The sequence below is a fragment of the Haliotis cracherodii genome, unplaced genomic scaffold (genome assembly GCF_022045235.1).
Source record: "Haliotis cracherodii isolate W230 unplaced genomic scaffold, xgHalCrac1.p SCAF_19, whole genome shotgun sequence".
Classification (NCBI taxonomy): domain Eukaryota; kingdom Metazoa; phylum Mollusca; class Gastropoda; order Lepetellida; family Haliotidae; genus Haliotis; species Haliotis cracherodii.
In genome coordinates, this window is record NW_027266274.1 from 8118825 (window position 1) to 8146647 (window position 27823).

Consider the following 27823-nt stretch of genomic DNA (forward strand, 5'->3'; position numbering starts at 1 on the left):
TCTGAGACACTGTGTGAGAATGGGTTTGGTGATTCTCCCGTACTGTTCCCTGTGGTATGATTATTGAGGAGAGGAGACGGACCGAAAACTGGGAAATATTTATTGCTTTGGGTTTCATCGTGTAAGTTTAATCGCCGAAAAGACCAGCTGAATTCGCAAATCATCCCGAAGCAAAAGAATTTAACGTCCCTAAAAGGTTGACTATATACCTAATGGGAGCACGTGGTGTTGGTCATGGTCAGTATGTTGGCCTTGAACTTGACCTTGACCCACTTGAATCAAACATACATCTAAATCTATATTCAGTTCCACATACCGACATACATATATTTCTACTTGTTGCATGGTTGTCAGATTGAGTTTAAATATTTTGTAGGGGCAAAAGAGCTTAACATGTGGGACCCATGAAGATACGGGGTAGAACAGATCTTCAGTAACCCAAGGCGACTATGCTTGTCGTACCAGGCGACTAACGAGATCGGGTGGTCAGGTTCGCGAACTTGGTTGATGCATGTCATCGATCCCAATTGCGTGGATCGATGTTCATGATGTCAATCACTTGATTGTTTGGTCTAGACTCGATAATTTACAGACCGCCGTCATATAGCTGGAATATTGCTGAGTGCGGCGTAAAACAACCAACCAACCAACCAACTTAACATGTGGTAATGAGTTCGACATCATGACACGACCAGGTCACAAAGATCAAATGATGTGAACGAAATCATTGCAAACCTGAATAGAAAGCTTTTTGAGAAATGCCTTATGACACTCATATACAGATAGCAAAGAGTACACCTAATACCACCACCATGGCTATACCATGAATCCGATTATGCAATATACACAAGGTAATTGCATCACATAAGTTATTAACATTAAATGTATATAACTGAGGATTCGGGGTTGGAATTGCAATATGTGCTGGTCGCATGAGTGACTTATTGCATCGGGTGGTCAGGCTCGGGGACTTGGCTGACGGCGTGTCATCGTACCCCGACGGCGTTGATCATCGTGGCTCATAACATCAATCACCGGATTGTGTGTTATATACCGGCCGCGGTCCTGTAGCTGGAATATTACTGAGTGCGGCGTTAAACAAACAATCAATGAAACAAATAAACAAAGACAAGTAACATCATGTAAGACTGTGATTAAATGGGGGGCACGGGTGGCCCAGTCGTCTAAGGCGCCGCGATTCGCTGTGCAGAGTTGCGTCCCTTGGGCACGCCAGACACCTATGATTGTGGGTTCGAATCCCGGTTCGCTCCGATTATGTTTCTAGGTTTGTCAGCACCATACCCGTGCTCGTGGGTTTCACCGAAGTGGTTTGGGCTTTCCTCCCACATTAAGCTGACACGCCGCGATATAACTGGAATACTGTTAAAAGCGGCGTTAAACCCAACTTACTCACTGTTATTAAATGATTCACCGTTTGTCAAATTTTCTACTTTTGTTGGAAAGAAAGATCACGAGGATCGACATGTATTTAAGCACGATTAAGTACTTTTTACAACTAGAGAGGCTTTAATATATAGAGGTGGGTTTGGTAGAAAATAAATGAACCGGTGCAGTGACCTGTGTTCACTGACATTAACGTGATAACACGGATCCGTTTGTATCCGCGTACAATGGGTATGATCACGCTATGGGTTCATTCCTCCTCATTTCGAATAATCGATATTGTTTCCCATAAATCATGATTTAATTGTCCGTTACATGAACATCTGTATGAGGAGTATATCGCCTCTAAGTAGCATATTTGAGGATAATTGTGAGGATTAAACTTATTTTACCCCAAAAAGGGTAGAATGGTCGGGTGTTATATAACTTTCCGATATTTTCACATGTGCATTTTAGCGATTCATAATGCTGATTGGTTATGACGTCACAGTGCCGTATTGTTGAGGAAATACCATATGACGTCATCACTTGTTCATGACGTCACATATTGTTTACATTTACTGAAGTTTCTCTGCACAGTTGAGATTTCATTTCATTTTTTGTCTCTTAAAATGTCATTGAGGAATATATAGAATAACCTACTTGAAACATGGAAGTAGGGATTATCTGCATTTGCATAAATAACAATTGTTTAATAGCCAATAACATCAACGCGTCACATTGAAACACATCGAAGACGATTATTCCGTACATATATTAGTTTACTAGGTTTAGGTCCACATATATAATACCGAATTTAAAAATTGAAACCCTTCAATAGCTTCAATTATTTCAATTATTTCACAGGGACAGATAATTCGTTATATGTCATCGTATCCCAATTGTGCAGATCCATTATGGTGATGTCAATCACTGGATTGTCAGGTCCAGATTCGATTAAATACGGACCGCCGTCGAAAAGCTGGAATATTGCGAAATGTGGCTTGAACGTAGTCCCTTTAAACAATTCACATTGGCTGCTTTATTACAAAATCTCAAAATAAAATAATAAAAATAATAAAAAATGATCAAAAATATGCAACCCTTGACTTTAAAGCATTTATCTTTCTTTCATCTGGAAAATATTGTCGCTTAGCTGAGCTTTCTCTAACAATAACGATATAAAGCCAACATCTATTCCAGATTATCGAGAGGCTTGAAAGAATATAAATCAGAGATTCAAATTGACACTTCATGCTTTATAGATTTACTCTCATCACTGATCACAGAATTAAGATCCACGTCAGATCGTTCCCAAAACTCGAGTGGTGGTCCACACTCGTATAATGGCAGTAATAATACAAAAAAGGATATAATTGAACGTATGTAAACGTCGTTGTAGGACATGTAACATTGAGAGGATTGGGCACTTAAAAAGCGTGGATTAATTTACATGAACATGCTAGGTTACGCACGTTGTCATAGCAACGAGAAAACTTACGGAAATACCTTTACGCTATGCTTTTAGTGATGGGTGATCGGTGAAGACTAGACGAAGGCCCCACACACGTTGAGACTTAAATAGTTCGTCTTGAAGGTTTAGTTTTACAATCGACCTGAGTGAAATTTCTCAAGAACATTGAAATCAGAGTTCTGAAAGATTAATTGTTATTGAGCGTTTGACAGAATTACTGCGGACGTCATGTCATTTTGAACCATGCCTGCTAAAGGTGGTGCTGTTTTCTCTGATATCAAATTAACGAAATAGAACTGGCGCAAGGAACATGGTATTAAGATCTTAGCAAATGTAATCCATTAGCTTGTCCTTTAATAATGACTCAATGTTTATTCTGCATTTGAAATCGTCTCAAATGTATGTAATTGATTTTATGGACGATATTTGATTAAACATCTTATTGTCTCAGTTCTTCTCGTGTAGCGATGAAAGGACACCATGATACCGACTGTCATGGCGCTATATAAATGCATCGCGGAACACGCGAAATAAAATGTTTTAACCGCTCTGTACACTGAGAGATAATTCTTTTAACGCTTGTTTGCAATATTCCAGCAATATCACCGCGGAAAACAGAAATGAGCTCCAAAAATTGAACCAATGTGGTGAATCGAACCCGGATTTTCGGCGTGATGAGTTAACTCTTTAACCACTGGGCTACCCCTCCGTCTCGTGCTTGATGGAGCAATCCCTATATATCAGGTCAATATGACATTATACTTCAATTAATCAATCATTTGACTCAGAATGTCATCAAAATATCAGTGCCTTAGGCGTAATAAGGCAAGCGATAAATTAATTTTAACTGACACTCATTATAAGAATGGATCTGTGGAGTATTAAGCCGTATTAAGCAATATTCAAGCAATATCACGGCGGGGAACACCAGAAATGGGCTTCACACATTGCACCCATGTCGGGAATCGAACCCGGGTCTTCGGCGTGACGAGCGATAGCTTTAACCACTAGGCTAACTGACCACCTCCATTATGAGATGTGATGATGTCCTTGTCGTGATCCAAGTTCATTTTTACTAGCTACGACTTCAGTCATCGATATAAATGAATACAACAACACTGAGTTCGAATCTCTGAACTGACAGGTGAGGTTGGTTAGCCCAGATGTTAAGGCGTTGGCTCGTCGGGTTCCAATACTCTACATGGATATAATATGCGAAGCCTATTCTTGGTGTCCCTCGCCGTAATATGGCAAGAGTATAGGTAAAACGCGTAAAGCGACCCACTCACTCTGTCCTGACACTGAATTGATTATTGACCAGATATTAATGGCCCGGTTTTTTTGCTACACGCAGGATGAACTACGTGGGGAAGCATAGCTCAACAACATGTATTTCTCGTCGCAAGGACCGCACCCGCAGTCTAGGTGGATAGAGCGGAAGGTTCATAATTACAGACGTCATACTTAAAGACGTTCAAAGGAGGTCATTGGTGTTACCCTGCCTTGTGTTCGGCTTTAAGGGGCTCAAACAAGGACTGGTCGGCTCGGAGTCAGTATAGTGTCTGAGCGGGATATAGGTTAAAACTACGGCATTGTATTTTAGTGGGCCAGCAATATGAAACACACACACACACGCACGCACACACACGCACACACACACACACACACAAACACACACACACACACACACACACACACACACACGCACGCGCACGCACGCACGCACGCACGCACGCACTCACGCACGCAAACACACACACACACACACATGCACGTCGATATTTGAGTGTAAAAATCTTGATTGTAAAGTTAAGCCCTATTTCACTGGATTGAGTGACCCCAAATTGATAGCCGACTGCGGCTTAAAGTATCAAACTAAACATAATTTCAGAAGGTGTAATCACTAAAACACTACTACCTATTAGACTCAGGTATCCAGGTTAGAATAGTTCCCCGGCAAACTATGCGGGTCGTAGGAGGTAACATAAAAGATCTGTCGGTCAAACTAGGGGACTTGGTTGATGCTCAAAATATCAACCACTAGATCGTCTCGTCCAAACTCGACTATTTACAGGCCGCTGTCATATAGCTGGAATGGTGCTGAGTTTTGAATTAAACAACACACTAACAAATAAACAAGCAAACCAATTTAAGACGTTACTGGAATGTCGTCAACATAACTACGGTGGATAAACAAATCGAAATGGGTCAGAATACGAATAAGATATGTCAAAGTCCCAACTGGGCCAGCAATGGGCATGGTTGTTGAAGGAGCTGTTGTTCCCAAAGAAACATCATGTGGGTTGGAAACAGTTCTGTATGCGGCTGAGGAATAGGTGGCCACAGCTTAGCTCTATGATCAAGAGCACACTGTGTCTGTAGAGCATGTCAGGTTACGGAGGGGTCGGTGTAGCTGGCACACAAGCTGACAGATACAGATGGTAAATCGACTGTTGTAGATAACGCATGTCATGGTTTTGGCAGTCTGTGATGAGCTTGTAGTGCAATTTACGAGGATTTGATAATTGAGGGAAGTACCAGAAAGAGGGCCATATTTCATATGTTTTTTAAAGAATTTTGCATTTTGAGATTGAGAGAAGGCGAGAGAGAAAGAGAGAGAGAGAGAGTGAAAGAGAATGATAGAGAAATAGAGAGAGAGAGCGTGAGAGCGAGAGACACAGGGAGAGCGAGATAGACAGGGAGAGCGTGATAATGAGAGAGTGACAGATAGAGAGTGAGACAGAAAGAGAATGATAGAGAAATAGAGAGAGAGAGAGCGTGAAAGAGACAGCGTGATAACAAGAGAGAGATAGAGAGAGGGGGAGAAATATATATAGAGAGAAAGAGAATGATAGAGAAATAGAGAGAGAGCGCGAGGGAGACACAAATGGGGAGTGAGATAGACAGAGAGGGAGAGCGTGATAACGAGAGAGAGAGAGAGAGAGAGAGAGAGAGAGAGAGAGAGAGAGAGAGAGAGAGAGAGAGAGAGGCAATAAACTAATAATCAGATATAGCCACACTATTTCAGGTATCAGGACTAACATCCCTAAGCAAGTGATATGACTTTTACCATCAAAGACAAGGAACTCTCCTGCGGCTTGACTTTTCCCCACCAACGACAAGCAACTCTTCTGTATAGCAATATGAAATAACAATATTGGCTCAACTTCCATTGATCAGAAATCTTTTCCTTCCTGTAGCAATTGACAGCGACCAGGAATAAATATCAGTAGTTGTTTGGCTAGCAATCAAATGCCTAGTTGAAAGTGACGTGTTATATAAACCTCTGCACTAAAGCTGTCGAGTCTGTCAGACTCAGCATAGTCCAACTACGAGCCCTGCTGGTTTAAGACAGTATCTCTCGGACAACTCACGATAAAAGCTCAGATAGCCAGCCACCGTGGCCAAATCAATTTGTTCATTTGTGTCAGCGTTGAGCTAGGGCTATCTGATGGTCTTTTCAATGAAAATATAAGTTGACTGGCTATTGAACGAGTCGGGGAAAGGTGCAAGGTTAATCTGGATTCTGGAGAGACACGTGGATGTTGCATGGTAGGACGCTGTGAGGGGAGATGAAAGTAATGAGAGGTGGGATGGGGATGCGGAAGCTCTTGGAGGCATGGGGAGACGATGGGGCATTCGGATGGCGCAAGAAGATCGTGTTTGTTTATTTGAAACTAAATTAACTTAACCAATATAATGCTATCTTCATCCATGATCTATTAAAACTGGAGTCGAATCCGACCATGAATCAAATTTGTGAGTGAGTTTTGAACAGTATTTAAGTTTTATCACGGTCTGTCAGCCTAAAATGGGAGGACAGCCGGAACTTTAACCCCGCTTTAAACACCATTTTAATTTAACATCATTGCGTGGTATGGGAGGGCAACCTAACTTTAATATGTTTATATGAATGTCTTTATGTTTGTATGTTACGTACGTATATATGTTTATTTGTATGTCTTTATGTGTGTATGTTACGTACGTATTTATGTTTATATAAATGTCTTTATGTGTGTATGTTACGTACGTATATACGTTTATATGTATGTACGTACATGTATGTATGAATTCGCATGCGCGGTGTTGCTGCAATTCGGCTATACACGGCGTAAATTGCCATTTACAAATTACTCCAAGAATGCCATCAAGAGTCGGTGTTGGACTAACACTTATTAAAGATAATGAGATCTGAATGTACACAACATGCGCTGGATATTAGTCCTACATTTACGTGGACAACATTTTGGTGTGTGCGTGGAGATTCTCTTTGGGGCGCAGATTAATAGAACAACGTGAAGTAACATTAATGGGGATTAGTGGACGGGATTCTCAATAATGATGGGCGTTATGCTCATCCAATCTTATTCCGTGTGTACTCTCTATAAACCAGCGTCTTTGATCTGAAGAACTCCCTTAACCCGACCACATGTAGTCGGGCACTTTGAATCTACGTATCGTCAAACTGAATGTCTCTATAAACATACCCATCTGCGTGATTCTCCATAATCCGTTATCCGTCTGGCAATCCGTTATCCAAAACTTTCCACGAATTGTCGTATGTGAAATTCTCTATAACGAACCCATCTGCATGAACTATTCTAAATTCTCTATTAGGTTGCCAATCCGTTATCCTCAGCTCAACGATTCTACGTATCGTCTATCTGAATGTCTCTACACAAGAACTCATCTGCTTGAACTTTCCTAAATTCTCTATAACCTGGCTGATCTGTTATCCGAAACTCTATATTAATCCATGTATCGTTAGTCTGAAATCGAGATTCGAACCCACAACCAGCGGATTCTGGCATTACTAAGGGAAACAATCTAAATATCGACTCGCACCGTCTTAAACCATAAGGCACTCGTGCTCTATATAGAGCTCCACATTCCAAAATAGTCAACAGGAAACCTCTCCTTCAATTTCTACAATACCACACGCCTTTCAATTACGACGTGTTTCAATGCCAGCAGCGTACAATATCGAGAGAAGCCACACAGCGTGTTAAAATAATTCCTAACTTCTCCCCAGTCCGTGCTGACATTTGAGGAACCGACAAGATGAGACATTGGTTGTTAGAGACAAGTCGCAGCTATTGTGGTCGTCTTCTTGTTTTTAGACGGAGTGTGTTAGCCGAAAAAACTGTCAACTGAAGATTCGCTTAATGATACAGTCCCATTGAAGAACATGCTTGCTTCGATTTTTCAACATGTCCGGTTTTTCCTCTTGGAATTTGTATTTATTTGACCTATTCAGTCGGTTAGTAACCTGTCATCATTATTCCCATGCACACAGTTTATGTTGCTTTGGATGCCAATTTGTACAATTTTACATAGTCATGATAAATGTTATCTATTTTTACTTGTAGAAGTTTGCCAATTTATCTACATGCTTCAATATGGTATTCATTGTATGATGTTAATCCTTGTTTGTTTTAAATTTATTTGATCGACATTACAATGTCAAATGGATTAAACGTTGTCCAACTTCAAAAGTCCTTTCCATAAACATAATATTATACAGAAAGCGGACACGTGTAACTATTACAATGAATACAGTGCATACAAAGTGCGATATTTCCATGAAATAGTAACATTAGTAATTAATACAATTTCATAAACTATTGCTGTGATGAATGACGTATACAAGTCATCTGGCGAGATGTTGGAATTGGTACAACACATGTAAAATACGAGATGTATATGAGTATACATCATAATCATGTTGACAATATATTTTTGCAGACTTTTGAATATAAATATGTTGGTTATAATGAGCATGGAATATCACCATAGAGATTGTTTATATCGAGAATTGAGCTCTAACTGATCAAATATTTCTATTATAAAGTTCTAGAGGCATAATAATTAGGACATTAGAGACAAAAGTGAATTTAACCCGTCTTGCATACAAGGATACAACAAATCAGTAATATATCGTAACGATGCGTCTAACTGGGTGGATATATTACTATACATTATGCACGCCGAAAGGACATCCAACAGGAACATGTTTTGTTAGATGCAAGGAAAGAGATAACGCGAAAATCCCCCAACACTGCATAAGTTAAACTACAATGGCTGGTAATTGTGATCAAAACGATCATTGGACGCTATCCCCATAATGATTAAGCAAGTAACGATATTTCGATACTGTATTTCCCTTATTACGGGTTTAAATTAGAAACCTGATATGTTCCCGAAAACATAGAGCTACGTTCCTCCAAACAAAACACAGAATTGTACTTAAAGGTGTTTCAAAGATTTTCGATTTTCAAATTGGCCACAGTTTACAATCCACGTGAAGACATAAAACCAGCATTAATAGCAAAGCAAGGAAGTGGGCTGCAGTGTGTTTGAAGTGAACCGATATCCTCTCAGCATGGGCTCAAGTCCCAGAACAACGAGGGATAACAATAAAGAAACATAAAAAATACAGATAATGATTTTTCAAGAGCTTAATGCATTGTTCTAATGCTTGGCTGAGCGAATACAGAAATATAAAGGGCGATGACTGCAGATGTTTTTTTTTTCTAATTCGTGTTATTGAATTTATATGGAAACTGTGTATATGTTTATGTGATAATATGGTTGATATGGCAAGGCAGAAAAACGATTAATGCAATTTTGCTGTTTGATACTGTCTCAATTTCATAACCATGGTTTGGGTTAGACTATGGATCTGTTTAATGGTTTGTGTGTTTTTGTTTTTGCTGCAATTCAACAAATCAAAAATTCTGACTATATGACGACGGTCTGTAAATATTAGAGGCTAGACCAGATAATGCAGTGATATATATATTAGCAACCATTCACGCCATAAGGGGACGATGACATGCAAAAAACCATGTCACTGGCCCTGAACATCCGATCTGTCAAGTCTCCTCTAACGACCAACAGTGATCTACACGGGGCGTATGTGCAAGGTATATGTGATACACGAAGTATGTGCAAGGTATATATGATACACGAAGTATGTGCAAGGTATATATGATACACGAAGTATGTGCAAGGTATATATGATACACGAAGTATGTACAAGATATATGTGATACACGAAGTATGTGTTAGATACATGTGATACACGAAATATGTGAAAGGTACATGTGAAACACAAAGAATGTTTAAGGTATATGTGATACACGGACAGGTGAAAGGTATATGTGATACACGAAGTATATACAAGGTATATGTGATACACGAAGTATGTGTAAGGTATATGTGATACACGAAGTATGTGCGAGGTATATGTGATACACGAAGTATGTCTAAGGTATATGTGATACACGAAGTATATACAAGGTACATGTGATACACAAAGTATATACAAGGTATATGTGATACACGAAATATGTGTAAGGTACATGTGATACACGAAGTGTGTGAAAGATACATCTAATACACGAAGTATGTAAAAGGTACATGTAATACACGACGTATGTGCAAGGTACAAGTGACACACGAAGTATGTCTAAAGCACATGTGATACACGAAGTATATACAAGGTACATGTGATACACGAAATATGTGCGAGGTCTATGTGATACACGAAGTATGTGAAAGGTACATGTGATACACGAAGTATGTGAAAGATACATGTGAAACACGAAGTATGTGAAAGGTATATGTGAAACACGAAGTATGTGAAATATACATGTGAAACACGAAGTATGTGAAAGGTATATGTGATACGCGAAGTAGGTGAAAGGTATATGTGACACACGAGGTATGTGAAAGGTACATGTGATACACGAAGTATGTGAAAGGTACATGTGATACACGAAGCATGTTTAAGGTATATGTGATACACGAAGTATGTTAAAGGTATATGCGATACAAGGAGTAAGTAAAAGGCATATGTGATACACGAAGTATGTTAAAAGTATATGTGATACACGAAGTATGTGAAAGGTATATGTGATACAAGGAGTATGTAAAAGGCATATGTGATACACGAAGTATGTGAAAGGTACATGTGATACACGATGTATGTTAAAGGTATATGCGATACAAGGAGTAAGTAAAAGGCATATGTGATCCACGAAGTATGTTAAAGGTACATATGATACACGAAGTATGTGAAAGATACATGTGATACACGAAGTATGTTAAAGGTACATGTGATACACGAAAATGTGAAAGGTACATGTGATACACGAAAATGTGAAAGGTATATGTGATACACGAAATTTGTGGTACATGCGATACAAGGAGTAAGTAAAAGGTATATGTGATACACGAAGTAGGTGAAAGGTACATGTGATACACGAGGTATGTGAAAGGTACATGTGATACACGAAGTATATCCAAGGTATATGTGATACACGAAGTATGTGAAAGGTATATATGATACACGAGGTATGTGAAAGGTACATGTGATACACGAAATTTGTGAAAGGTACATGTGATACACGAAGTATGTTTAAGGTATATGTGATACACGAAGTATGTTTAAGGTATATGTGATACACGAAGTATGTTTAAGGTATATGTGATACACGAAGTAGGTGAAATGTATTTGTGATACACGAGGTATGTGAAAGGTATATGTGATACACGAAAATGTGAAAGGTATATGTGATACACGAAATTTGTGGTACATGCGATACAAGGAGTAAGTAAAAGGTATATGTGATACACGAAGTAGGTGAAAGGTACATGTGATACACGAGGTATGTGAAAGGTACATGTGATACACGAAGTATATCCAAGGTATATGTGATACACGAAGTATGTGAAAGGTATATATGATACACGAGGTATGTGAAAGGTACATGTGATACACGAAATTTGTGAAAGGTACATGTGATACACGAAGTATGTTTAAGGTATATGTGATACACGAAGTATGTTTAAGGTATATGTGATACACGAAGTATGTTTAAGGTATATGTGATACACGAAGTAGGTGAAATGTATTTGTGATACACGAGGTATGTGAAAGGTATATGTGATACAAGAAAATTTGAAAGGTACATGTGATACACGAAATTTGTGAAAGGTACATGCGATACAAGGAGTAGGTAAAAGGTATATGTGATACACGGAGTAGGTGAAAGGTACATGTGATACACGAAGTATATACAAGGTACATGTGATACTCGAAATATGTGCAAAGATAAGGATGCTTAAGGCAGGTCATAATAAAAATAATACATATTTCCATTGCATGGTACAGCATTATCTTCAGTTACATTTTGTGTCGTTTTTTTCTACTTGGTCATTGTGATATTAAAGTTCATTGAACATAACAATAATAGTGTAAGACTGTGTGAGTGAGTTTATTGTCACTATCAGCAGTATTTGATTTATATGCCATCGTGTCAGCATACAGTAAGAGAAAAACCATAAGTGCTGCAGGTCTTAGACGTTTCAACTATGGATCTGAGAAACTAAGAAGCATTATCTGAACGCTGTGGCTGAGGCTGTACGCGGGAATCAAGAATAAAGAAAGTATATTGTCACTTGTTAAAAAACTCATTGAAGATAAGTCAATCGGACTGAACTACACGTACATTGCCAAGCCTGAACTACACGTACATGACCAAACCTGAAGTACACGTACATTGCCAAGGCTGAACTACACGTACATTGCCAAGCCTGAACTACACGTACATGACCAAACCTGAAGTACACGTAAATGGCCAAGCCTGAACTACACGTACATTGCCAAGGCTGAAGTACACGTACATTGCCAAGCCTACACTACACGTACATTGCCAAGGCTGAAGTACACGTAAATGGCCAATCCTGAACTACACGTACATTGCCAAGCCTGAACCACACGTACATGTACATGGCCAAGGCTGAACCACACGTAAATGGCCAAGACTGAACTATACGTACACGGCCAAGCCTGAACTACACGTACATTGCCAAGCCTGAACTACACGTACATTGCCAAGCCTGAACTACACGTACATGGCCAAGCCTACACTACACGTACATTGCCAAGACTGAAGTACACGTACATTGTCAAGGCTGAACTACACGTACATTGCCAAGCCTGAACCACACGTACATGGCCAAGGCTGAACCACACGTAAATGGCCAAGACTGAACTATACGTACACGGCCAAGCCTGAACTACACGTACATTGCCAAGCCTGAACTACACGTACATTGCCAAGCCTAAACTACACGTACATGGCCAAGCCTACACTACACGTACATTGCCAAGACTGAAGTACACGTACATTGCCAAGCCTACACTACACGTACATTGCCAAGCCTGAACTACACGTACATGGCCAAGCCTACACTACACGTACATTGCCAAGACTGAAGTACACGTACATTGTCAAGGCTGAACTACACGTACAATGCAAGGCTGGACTACGTGTGCGTGCACGTTGTTATGGCTGAAATACACATACACACACAGACACAAAAACACACACACACACACACACACACACACACACACACACACACACACACACACACACACACACACATACATACATACATACACACATACATACATTGTGACATGTACTAGTTGAATAGAAGTTATGTTCTTCTACATATAGTCCCAACGTTCTATACTCCACCTTCACATGAAGCTATCAATGACAAACCCTTGATACAATACTATACACACATTTCACGATAATCACTCCGAAAGTAATTTGTCTCTTCACCAAAATATTCAGTTCGCTTGTGGCATTTAAATTCTCGTTCCGTCTACTTGTTTTAACATATAGAGATGTTCTGTCATATATCTCTGGGTTCGGACACCAGTTTATCCCATTCGTCATTGTTTTCCACTGCTCAAAATGAAGACATCAGGATTTCCAATGACCCAAAATGTACGTGACTTGTATCGCCCATTAATAGTATATGGAGTATGTAATGCATGACTATAAAACTTTACATGATTGTTACAAGAAAGTAGATTTTAAGTGAACCGACATCGGTGTGGGAGTGAATCGAAGAAGGAGAAGGGAATTACAGGGCGTTACTTCAAAGAGAAATCAGGATGACAGGCGTTGGTAAATTGGCCAGGTACTGACGGTGATCTATGGATGCTAATGAGTCCCGAGAGCTGGGCCGGAAACCGTCCTAGTCCCATGATAGTTTTTGGCTTGCCGTAATCAGTTCTGGTCTTCAAATTAGACATGTATATGTTTAATGAGGTAATGTAGACGAAATCGATGTCAGATAAGCGCTGCTTACAATGCCCAATTAGCTTAAGGTTGACGATCAACACATATTGACGAAATGCATTTTGTAATCATACACGTTGTGTTCAGTACTTTTCATAATAAGTATGTTCAATGAAATCACGGAATCACAGCTAGGTGTTCACGACGATACCGTTGCAAGTTGAACTTGAAACCTTTCTTCTACATGTTCGTCAACATACTGAGGTACGAACGTACTATAACAGACATATATATCTATTCAGTTATAGATAATAAATAATCCATGTGTAAGTAAATATAAGGCGTTATTAGATATGATCTAAATAATATGACACTAATTCGAATCGTCATAGAAGTGACTGATATACGTATCCTCATCATTATAATTCAAAATCATTAAAAGTTAATTTCTATACATTTATTATCAAGGTTTGATAATCAAATCCTAATCGTTTCCGTTCAAACCAAAATGATACACGTTATGTCCAAACTGAACATACAGTCTAATCTTACCTTCATGATTAAAAAACTGACAGCATCTGATTGCATCATAAAGAATAATTGAAACGGAAAACGGAAACTATCAGAACAGAAATGCAAATGAATGTCATTGACACACGTAATGATAAACCAGTTACAGTAATTAATCAATCAAAATATAATTTTCATGAAGCAATAGAAAAAAAACCTGGCACAATTTATTAAAAACTATTTACGAGGAATGTCCACGCTCAATTAATCTTTCGAGAGACGTGTTAATGAGGAATGCTCTTTAACAGTCACAACGCTCTTCATCGTCCACCCACCTGTCATAAGAAGTCCCAAGTTCAAAACATCCATTCTCTCGCCTCATTTACGTCTCCTCCTAGTTCATACTCCACTTCAAGTAGCGACAGCTCAAAACGCAAGTATCCATGAGCCAGTGCAACTGTTTTTAGACTTCCAATGGGAGAGTGATAGTCGCCTCGCTCCGCGAAAGCGTGCTCCAAACTTTTGAAGTATCTCTACAAGTTTACTGAACTGTCCGCCAATGCAATAAAATCCTTCTCTGAGCATACAACCACCTCCGCAGTCTTCTGTGTAGCCACAACGGAACAATTCAATAACCCATCCAAAGGAACTGAGATTAGACTTTTGAAAAGGCTTTTCTCTTTTGGCAAATCAGAGAGCTAGGCACCCTTGGGCGACCAGGTTTCCCTGTTGAAATAACCTCTGGACCGGGCGAGGAATCTTTATTAAACCGTGGGTAGAGCGGGACCCGCGCCGCAGCTGTCGAAAGTATTGATTGGTGTGTCGTCTGCTCGTACTGTTCATTAGGAGTGCGCTATCATCGCTGAACTAACCAAGCATAGCAAATACATGTACAGAGACTAGATATGAAACCGTCGGTATGTAAAGCATCTACGTCCTATCCTTGTTCACCTACGACAATAAGACACTCTTATCGCAAAAGGGCATCATCGAATTACCGGTTAACGATCTCCGCTTCTTTGTTTCTTGAGGGGAATTCACGAGTTACCCCCCTTAGGTCTTCTCTCCCTTTTTGTTCTTAATTGCGAATTTTCAAAAAGTCTAAGCTACTTAAAACTGCATCAGATCTAATGTGGTGGCAGACGTATGAAAGACAACGGTTGAGCGGGTGGGGGAAGGTATTCACCACTCAAGCTTCAATCACCGGCTAATGAAGGTTCACCGTCATCCATGTTTTGCCTCGAATAAAGAGCCACGTACCAATCAATAACATGTAGAAATCAAATGACTTTTGGCGGTACAAAGTGCCAGAGCGATTCCTACCGCCAAGTCTATCGACATCGGCCAAGTAATATGAAGAAATCATTTGGCTAATTCTAGCCATCCAGACAAAGTTCCCATACATTTTTGGCGTAATTCTATATCCGCCTGGGCAATTCGGGCCCAAAATTGGAGCTATTATTACCCCTGTTTCTTTGAATTATGAAGTATAGTCTTGATGCTGACAAACTGACTGAAGCAAATCTACAGATGACCATAATTGTACATGTTCTCAGAACAACGATGGGCAAGATGTCCTAATCTTTGACATTTCACTTCATGCTGGACTTTGTTTAATAAAGTTGCTTTCACATTCACACAATCTAAAACGACTATCAGTAAGATAGACAATTTGTGTCAGCTAAACATTGATTTGCGACTGTTTTGTAGCAAAGGGTCGACGTTTGAATTACTCCCTGATGAAGCTATACATCATATTTGACATCTTGCTGTACTTTCACTTGCCTCAAATCTTGTAGGTAAATACAGCATTACCGTCCTTTGGTGCATTTCAATAAATAATTTTGATTTAGAGGAGAGGTAAAGCTTAAGATACCTCTTAGGACGTCAGGACATGGTGCCACGTGGTGCTTCTATTCATAGTAATTTCTTAAACAATGTTTATACAGCAAACGCCTATAGTGTATTGAAAGGCAATTACTACCCCAGCGCTTTACATGTTAAGGCAATGTTAACATGTGTCCAGTGCTGGTGCCGTAATGACTACACGTAACTGACAACGCTCATTCGCGAAGAAATAGGAGCAGTTTGTTAATGATGCTTGAAACTTACAGTGGTTTACCAAAATGGTTCGTTGTAATCATTAACATCAAGATAATTGCTTTCAGTACAAAGTCTTGCATGTCAGACAGTTTGAGATGGCAATCCTTCTTCTTGGACATCAAAGTCAATAAGAATTGTATTTTGGTAGTGTATTACTATATCTGTTGGGGATTGTCTGTAAAGCTGTAGGGTCAGGTCGTGGTGACGCCTCTATGCCTCTTTACAATTTAGGTAATACTAATAAGTGTGGAACAAGGATACTTAACACGAATTGACATTTCTTGAAGGGGTGAAACATGATCAAATTCGGCCATTGATCTTTTGGGAACCGTATGAAGAGTGAGACCACATCAGTTGTCCAATGGTCAGCTTCTTGGAAGGAAACACCGAACACTCCACGATGAGTATCATGTAAACTTTGATTAAAACTAAGTGAAGTAGGATGACTAAGAGTGCAACCATCGGTTGGGGATTCAGTGACATGAACTGTATTTCGTGAACATGAACTGTATAAGATGAACTGTATTTCATGAACATGAACTGTATTACATGAAATAAACTGTATTTCATGAACATGAACTGTATTTCATGAACATGAACTGTATTTCATAAACATGAACTGTATTAAATGAGCATGAACTGTATTACATGAACTGTATTACATGGACATGAGCTGTATTTCATTAACTGTATTACATGAACTGTTTTACATAAACATGAACATGAACTAAATGAACATGAACTGTATTACATGAACATGAACTGTATTACATGAACATGAACTGTATGAAATAAACATGAACTGTATTAAATGAACATGAACTGTATTAGATGAACATGAACTGTATTACATGAACATGAACTGTATAAATAAAACATGAACTGTATTAAATAAACATGAACTGTATTACATGAACATGAACTGTATTAAATGAACATGAACTGTATTACATGAACATGAACTGTATAAAATAAACATGAACAGTATGAAATAAACATGAACTGTATTACATGAACATGAACTGTATTACATGAACATGAACTATATAAAATAAACATGAACTGTATTAAATAAACATGAACTGTATTAAATAAACATGAACTGTATTACATGAACATGAACTGTATTACATGAACATGAACTGTATTAAATGAACATGAACTGTATTACATGAACATGAACAGTATTAAATGAACATGAACTAGTACATGAACATGAACTGTATTAAATGAACACGAACTAGTACATGAACATGAACTGTATTAAATGAACATGAACTGTATTACATGAACATGAACTGTATTATATGAACATGAACTAGTACATAAACGTGAACTAGTACTTGAACATGAACTGCATTAAAAGAACATGAACTGTATTTCATGAACATGAACTGTATTACATGGACATGAACTGTATTTCATGAACATGACCTCTATTAGATGAACATGAACTGTGTCAAATGAAAATGAAGTAGTACATGAACATGAACTGTATTACATGAACATGGACTGTATTACATGAACATGACTTGTATTATATGAATATAAACTGTATTACGTGGACAGGAGCTGTATTTCATTACCTGTATTACATGAACATTACATGAACATGAACTGTATTAGATGAACATGAACTGAATTAAATGAAAATGAACTATATTACATGAACATGAACTAGTACATGAACATGAACTGTATTACATGAACATGAACTGTAATATATTAACATGAACTATATTATATGAATATAAACTGTATTACATGAACATGAACTGTTTTAGATGAACATGAACTGAATTAAATGAACATGAACTATATGACATGAACATGAACTAGTACATGAACATGAACTGTATAAAATGAACATGAACTGTATTAAATGAACGTGAACTGTATTACATGAACATGAATTGTATTATATGAATATAAACTGTATTACATGGACAGGAACTGTATTTCATTACCTGTATTACATGAACAGGAGCTGTATTAGATGAACATGAACTGTATTAAATGAACATAAACTGTATTTCATGAACATGAACTATATCACATGAACATGAACTCTATTAAATGAACACGAACTGTATGAAATGAACATCAACTGTATTTCTTGAACATGAACTGTATAAAATGAACATGAACTGTATTTCATGAACATGAACTGTATTAAATGAACATGAACTATATCACATGAACATGAATTGTATTAAATGAACACGAACTGTATGAAATGAACATCAACTGTATTTCTTGAACATCAACTGTATTTCATGAACATGAACTGTATTATTGAACATGAACTGAATTACATGAATATGAACTGTATTAAATGAACATGAACTGTATTTCATGAACATGAACTTACAACATGAACTGTATTAAATGAATACGAACTGTATTAAATGAACATTAACTGTATTTCTTGAACATAAACTAACATTTCATGAACATTAACTGCATAAGATGGACATTAACTAAATTTCATGAACTGTATTACATGAACATGAACTGTATTTCGTGAACATGAACTGTATTACATGAAGATGAAATGAGCTCCACACATTGTACCAATGTGGGCAGTCGAACCCGGGTCTTCGACGTGACGAGCAATCACTTTAGCCACGAGGCCCAAACTATTTTAACCGATTGCAATACTACTAAAATTTAATTGACGTCTTTAATCTTAAAGGGCAGATGGCCCGCTAAGGCGCCGGAGCTCGCTGCGTATAGTTGCGTCACTGGTCGGGGTTCGAATCCAAGATTCGTCCGAGTATGACGTTAAGTGATCGTGTATTCGCATTCTGGGTGCATTCATGTCCGTGTGCATGGGTTTTTATCAGAGTAAAACAACACCCAATCCGTGCCCTCCCACATTAAGCTGACACGATTTAACTGAAATACAGTACAGAGAAATGTTAAACAAAAATAGCTAACTTAAAGAAGAAGCTACAGAAAACTAGACTTAAGAAGGATTTAGTTGGTGAAGGATCAATAACATTTAAAAAATCAAAATCCACTCATTTACTTAAACCATGATCAATTAATTAAGCTACAGAAGAATTTAGAGAGTTATTCTTGCAAGGCAAGCTTTATCGCTACTTCAACAAAGTTCAAACCCGCTTCGTTTGTTGGTCACATGGGTAGGGTTGATTGAGATATTTCGGGAATATTGCCAATAGCGGCGTAAAAACTCACTCACTCACTCGTTTAGGTTATTGCACTTGTATAGCAACGTGCACGCATGTGTGTATGCGTGTGTGTATGTGTTTGTGTGTGTGTGTGTGTGTTTGTGTGTGTGTGTGTGCGTGCGTGCGTGTGTGTATACTGATAGTTCTATCCCTCTCCGTGCAGACGCTCTATCCTTTTAGCACTGTTCGCTTGTGTATACAGCTTCATCTATCAAGTTGTTGTTTGAACTGAATGCTTCGATTCACAAAATATATAAAGACAAATAGTTGTATCTTTGTGTGGTTAAACCTAGCCCATGTTATGATTTTGTATGTTCAATTTGTTTCTGAAACTCAAATTATTGGGACACAAACACAAAGGAACCCAATCAGAGACCAGTGAAACGTTCGTATATCCATCCGGACACGTGCCCTAGAGAGGGAATTTAACGCCGCTTCTCCCAGTATTTGAGTTTTATCACCCAAACGTGACTCACACAGGAGATATCGCTTCGGTGAGATCAAGGAGTATCTTCTAGAAGATATCGCTACAATTCATCACAATAATTTGCAGACTTTGTGACGTCATCGTTACCATGACGTCACAACCAAATAACATCATTAATCTTTCTGCCACTGAAGCTGTTCAGCTGTACTAAATTTTAGTCGCAAACAAGACTCTGGTTCATACCGTTTTACAGCTGTACAGCTGTTCACGAACTGAAAACGTTGGAAGAACCCCCCGTGTCTTCAAGCCCATAAATCAAGACTCGTTGATAAAAGGAAAAATATCCTCCGTAAGCCTCCTATGTTGTAATTTCTATCAACACTCGTGTGAGATTCTCATTTTTGTCATGATTTGGGAACTAACGCCCGAAATAGCTCATTTACTCGATAGCAGAGTTACGTCACCTACCAGTTAAAATTTTGTGGTCGAATCTTTAGATAATCGAGTCTGGACCGGATAATCCAGTGATTGACATCATGAGCATCTATCCACGTCATTGGGATACGATGACATGCTTCAACCAAGTCAACGAGCCTGACCACCCGATCCCGTTAGTCGCCTCTTACGACAAGCACAGTCGCCTTTTACGGAAAGCATGGGTTGCTGAAGACCTATTCTACCCCGTATTCGTCCCCATTAAGACCTTTGTTGTATCCCATGATAACAGTGGACGTGACTCACCAAATAACTGAACGTCACGTTGTACATTCTTCACATAATAAACTGACACATTTGTGACAACTAAAATATAATTAAAACTGTGTTGAGTACCGCAAAGATTAATCTTAATTTTGTCTGTCAGCACCATACCCGTGCTCGTGGGTTTCACCAAAGTGGTCAACGTCTGAGACCTGCACCACTTCGGGCTTTCCTCCAACATCAATCTGACACGTCCTGATACTGCTGAAGAACTCTTCAAAGCGGTATTAACCCAAACCCGCTCACACAAGTAATCACTTGGTGACACGGCTTACTGGTCATCTCTAGGATGCCGTGTTTCTTGTATGAGAGAATAATTACATTACTTGCACCGTCTAGGCAGGATACGCTCCCCTTACGCGAACACCTGGTGTTATCACTATTTGATAGGGGAGCACGGGTGGCCCAGTCGTCAAAGGCGACACGATTCGCTGTGCAGAGTTGCGTCCCTTGGGCACGCCAGAAATATATGATTGTGAGTTCGAATCCCGGTTCGCCTCGATTATGTTTCTAGGTTTGTCAGCACCATACCCCTGCTCGTGGGTTTCACCGAAGTGGTAAACGTCTGTGACCTGCATCACTTTGGGCTTTCCTCCCACATTAAGCTGACACGCCGTGATATAACTGGAATACTGTTAAAAGTGGCGTTAAACCCAACTCACTCACTCACACTATTTGATAGTACATCACACATGCGCATTCTCTAGTCGGAATCGTACAATGGTTTAAACAGGGATTAATTTATTTATGATGTGACGAAATCCATACACAGTGAAGTTCACTGCTACATCACAAGAGTCAGAAATACATTCGCGTCAGACAATGTTTGATTTTTATCGAGAGACTGGCTGCACTGATATATTCATGATCATATATTCAGCAACAGAAAACTCCAGACGTCTAGAAATGCCTTGACCCTAATTTACCTTGGTGCACGGCTAATGTACATATCGTTACCCCGCGGGACCCAGAAGTTACGATTAACGGATTGTTGGCAGATAATGAAGTGTAGCCCCTATTTGACATGCTCCTCCATAACGTCTAGAATTTACAAAGACACCTCAAGCAACTCTCCCTCGTCGTAATTAAAATGTCATATTCTTGCTGTACGTAACAAATAAGTTTAATAGGTCATTAACAAAAACAGACACTCTCGAACTCTGTGACAAAGACAATTGGGAACAGCAGTCGGGTCACGTTCAGGGCGACGGCGTCATCACGAGGTCTTTGCTGACGCTTGTTGGTCTGTTCCAAAGGGACTTCCCAGATTCTGTATCGACTCAATGTAAGTGCTGAATTTGTAACAGCTCGAATATTGCTAACAGCGGTACTCTCGTACTCACTGGTTTGGCCATCGCAGACTAATGTGTTGCGGCTGACAAAGTAAATGAAGCGGACATAAAATATTTACAAACACCCTCTTGAAATGTTTCGAATTGCTAAGACTTAAAAAACCCGCAGTACTATCCGATGCACACACACGCACGCACACGCACACGCACGCACACACACACACACACACACACACACACACACACACACACACACACACACACGCACACACACGTACGCACACACACGCACACACACACACACACACACTCATTCACTCACTCACTCACTCACTGACAAACTCATGTCATCTGTACTGCGTGTGCGACGGCGACGTGGATTGGGTTGTCAGGCTAGGTAACTTGGTTGACATCTGGCATATGATCTGTACATCGCGCGGATCGATGCTCATATTTCAATCACCGAGTTAAACAACAGTTACACTTCAAGCAAACAAAATAATAAAACCTTGGCAATATTCTGGGAAATTAAGAAATTCTCCACTTTGCGATTAAGAAATAATTTTTGGCATAATTTTTTATACATTCTTTGCGAGAGATATTTCTTGAGTATACAGAGGAGTGATTAACAAAATATTTCGTTGTAATCAGATATACATGCACCTGAGGAAGTTTAGTACACTTATCACCAATTGCAAGTCGTATCATCAGTAATAGTCAACCGGTATCGACAAGTTGGTAACCAAGGCGCTGTGGTGACACGAGTGGTCTCCCTTGAATAAGAACCTATACCGTGTATCGTGTTGCGATTTTTCTTCCGCTTCAGTTTATGAGCGTGGCACATGGCAACGTTTTCTGCATACGACAATTCAAAGAGTGGTGTTTTTCAGACAAGACAAATATTCTGGCCCGTGATAGTGTCTGACAGCGAGTGAATGCTGTTTTACACCACTGGTAACAATAATTCAGGTGTATGATAGGGTCTGTAAATACAACAATCTAGATCACTGACTGATACCATGAGCTACGATCCATACCGTCGGGTTAACACACTGTGACCAACCGATCCGCATCAGACGGCGTGGATTATTGCTCATAATATCAATCACTGGAAAGTCAGGCCGATGCTCGAATATTCGCAGTCCGCAGTCATCCAGCTGGAACATTTCAGAGTGCGGCGTTACAAACAAATACACACATTGTGAAAAAAATCAATTTGAAGAATAATTATTTATTTCAGCACCCGAGATTACACGATACAAAGCAACCTGCACACTGCTTTAAAATCGTATATAGTTGAACAGGATGGTGTTGATGTGCCTCCGTAGGTGCTAACTGCAAATGAGGACTCGCATCAATACAGATGCCACTACAGGAGGTCTACAACTTTAAGGGGGCACTGGTGAACGAGATTTCAATATATACTTAAAAGCAAAAGAAACTTTATCCATATTTGATTGTGATACTCAGAACATGGAGTCACATAGCTTATATAGGATGAACAAACTAAATGTAAACTCAAATTTTGTTAGCAATTTTGTGTTCGTTGAAGTATGTTTTTACGCCCATTTTAGAAACATTCCAGCAATATCGAACCCGGGTCTTCGGAGTGTCGAGCGAACGCTTTAACCATCAGGCTACCCGACCGCCCAGCGTTCTTTGAACATGTTATGGTTAAGGATATTGCAGGTTGAAAGATTAGGAACTATTTTAGGTGTGTCTTTCTCTTTTCCCAGTACGCATTAGAAACATCAGTCTACACTGGTCCTCCTTGCCAAATGGTTTCTTGTGTGTGCAGATAGAAATTGAAGCAATGTAGCCCATATCATCATACTTATCACTTTCCAGCCATCAACAGTCGTGAACTAATCAGGATGAATATTCTCTGTGCTCATGTCCCTGATGAGTGTTGATTTACCAATATCCCGTGAAGATCTGGGCTAGTATTGGTCTTCAGCAACCAATTCTGATCAGGTGGTCAGGCTCGCTGACAAGGTTGCATGTCACAGCATCCTAATTGCGTGGATCGATGTTCATGCTATCAATCACTGGATTGTCTGGTGCAGACTCGATTATTTACAGACCGCCGTCATATAGCTGGAATATTGCGGCGTTAAACAACAAACAAACAAACAAATGAAATAACTTACAAATAACCGTCGCAATATCAGGGTTTTCTTCTTGATGTGTGCCAACTGCTACGAAGTTACAAGCATCTACGAATGAATATTAATAAAAGGAATTGATATACTTATGTGGTTACAAATCTGCCGTTACGTTTTCATCAAAGTGTGTTCCAATATTTCCTTCAGGAAAAGATAGACTACATGTATCAGCGAATAAATAAACACCGCTTTGAACAGTATTTCAGTTATATCGTGGCGTGTCTACGAAAGATGGAGATAATCCCAAAGTGTTCAACGAGCACTTGTATGAAGCTGACAAACCAATAATCATAATAGGGTCGTATCTTAGCTTAAAACCCCAGGATCAGCGGATCTTAGCACGACTGAGGATAGAATCTTTGCACAGTCCGGCTAACCATGCATTTAAATGTTTCTGTTGACGAGTTTTTCATATCTTTTTCAAGGTCAATTTGAATGATAACTTTTCAGTAGACACCATGATTTTATTCGATAAAAATGAGGTTTCGAGACAACTGGGTTTGAAATATGAAGAGTTCACGAGTGACATATTCCGTAATTCCGAGTTGCCAGAAGGATATATGGAAACATCAGCTCTACAGTTGGAACCACGTCACATACAATCGTCATGGCGTCACGAACAATGGGTTTTTTATATGAGCCTAATGTCCACAAAAGTATTATATGATCAATTGTCCAATTCAGTGCTTGTCAAGTGCTTAAAGACTTATTGTCACTATTGATAATGAACGTCTGGATCTGCCGTGTGAGACAAGGCATATACTTTAAGACCTATTGTCACTACAGATGATTAAACAGCTGGGCCAGCCGTGTGAGACAAGGCATATACTTTATGACCTATTGTCACTACAGATGATTAAACAGCTGGGCCAGCCGTGTGAGACAAGGCATATACTTTAAGACCTATTGTCACTACAGATGATTAAACAGCTGGGCCAGCCGTGTGAGACAAGGCATATACTTTAAGACCTATTGTCACTACAGATGATTAAACAGCTGGGCCAGCCGTGTGAGACAAGGCATATACTTTAAGACCTATTGTCACAACAGATGATTAAACAGCTGGGCCAGCCGTGTGAGACATGACATGTACCAAGCAACCCACCACTTTGTTTGCATGTCTCCTTTTGTGGTTGAGGATTTTGGGTAAAACAGTTTTGAACATTATTTCAGTTATATAAAAGAGCGTCCGCATGATGCCAGAGCCACACAAAGTATCACATTCTGTACCCCTTCAGTGGAAACATACGAACACGTAACATTGGTTGTTTAGCGCTTCAATACACGTATTTTCGTACAAATATACTTGCCAATAAATTATATATTCACAAACACACACACACACACACGCACGCACGCACGCACGCACGCACACACACACACACACACACACACACGCCTGATATGACCGCCACTTATATAGTACAAGTTCCTTTTGTTAATGTAATATACAGGCAATACAATAATTTGACCACATGTTTCGCTCTTGACTTCTGTACCCATGGCATGTTTACATCAGTAAAACGTACTGTCGGGATGAAAGATAAACATAGATGGCTCCTTCAACACAATTTCTGATACGCACTTATCCATGTCAGAGTAGATCCCCAGTCTTTCCCCTTCTGTAAACATCAAGCTGCTGGCAAAGTGAGGGTAAACCCTTTTCTTCTTCCAGTGTTTTGGGAATTTATGCAAAGCGTCGTAACACTCGTGGTGATTAAGTGTAAAACGTCTCGATTTTCTGTCATTGGGCTTAAACAGCAAAACGGAAAACAGAATTGTATGAATAAATCACATATTATTGATACATTCATAACAAGCACAAGCAGGTTCTCAGGATTTAGGATTACAATGACATCTGAGCAAGTATTTTGCATATATATATACACACATACACCCGAAATTACCAAAACACGCTCGGGAAATACAAGAATGATGACACTCATTTCGTAAAATCAGTATGACACAAATCAATATATTTAGCGTGTTCTTGTTCGAGGTAATTTAGTAAAATCAGTATGATCTCTTTATTACCAATTATTTCTTTATCCTTTTCAGCTCCCCTTTAGAAAAATGCACTGATGACCACAGTCTTGAAAACCACAAGTGTCGAATGACGTCGTTTCTAAGGTGTCGTCATGCCGCCCTTACGTCACAAGATTTGAACCACGTCAACATTGTCGTCCGGATAACAATACTGGTGCCCTTGAAATGGTTTTTAATGATCTAGGTTATTTCAAACCCTGTGGATATTAATAGAGTCAATGACTTTCAACAGTTGAACGTAGTGAGTAATTGAGCGTGTATATAGAAGCGTCAATAAAAGTATTTCTCCCAATCTTCACCACCCCTTGCCTGTGTAGATACAACATCTGTGTAGATATAACACCTGTGTACATACAACACCTGTTCGGATACAACACTTTGTGGATACAACACCTGTTCGGAAACAACCCCTGTGTGGATGCAACACCTGTGTAGATACAACACCTGTGTGGATACAACACCTGTGTGGATACAAAACCTGTGTAGATACAACACCTGTGTAGATACAACACCTGTGTGGATACAAACCCTGTGTGGATACAACTCCTGTGTAGATACAACACCTGTGTAGATACAACACTTTGTGGATACAACACCTGTTCGGAAACAACCCCTGTGTGGATACAACACCTGTGTAGATACAACACCTGTGTGGATACAACACCTGTGTGGATACAAAACCTGTGTAGATACAACACCTGTGTAGATACAACACCTGTGTGGATACAACTCCTGTGTAGATACAACTCCTGTGTAGATACAACTCCTGTGTAGATACAACACCTGTGTGGATACAAAACCTGTGTGGATACAACTTCTGTGTAGATACAACACCTGTGTAGATACAACACTTGTGTGGATACAACACCTGTGTAGATACAACTCCTGTGTAGATACAACTCCTGTGTGGATACAACTCCTGTGTGGATACAACACCTGTGTGGATACAACTCCTGTGTAGATACAACACCTGTGTGGATACAACTCCTGTGTAGATACAACACCTGTGTGGATACAACACCTGTTTGGATACAACTCCTGTGTAGATACAACTCCTGTGTGGATACAACACCTGTGTGGATACAACTCCTGTGTAGATACAACTCCTGTGTGGATACAACTCCTGTGTAGAAACAACACTTGTGTGGATACAACACCTGTGTAAATACAACTCCTGTGTAGATACAACTCCTGTGTGGATACAACACCTGTGTGGATACAACACCTGTGTAGATACAACTCCTGTGTAGATACAACCAACACCTGTGTAGATACAACACTTGTGTGGATACAACAGGTGTAAATACAACTCCTGTGTAGATACAACTCCTGTGTGGATACAACACCTGTGTGGATACAACA

At 39.3% G+C, this 27823-nt stretch overlaps 1 protein-coding gene across 1 annotated transcript in view; it reads right to left on the reverse strand.

Moving 5' to 3' along the window:
* The window catches only part of LOC139467069 (uncharacterized), an 89083-nt gene extending 73893 nt beyond the window's left edge, over positions 1-15190 (reverse strand). The window contains exon 1 of the mRNA XM_071248787.1: positions 14811-15190. Coding sequence (XP_071104888.1) covers positions 14811-14844 — 34 coding nt within the window. The 5' untranslated portion in view covers positions 14845-15190. The remainder of the gene's footprint in view (positions 1-14810) is intronic.
* Positions 15191-27823: the final 12633 nt, after the last annotated feature.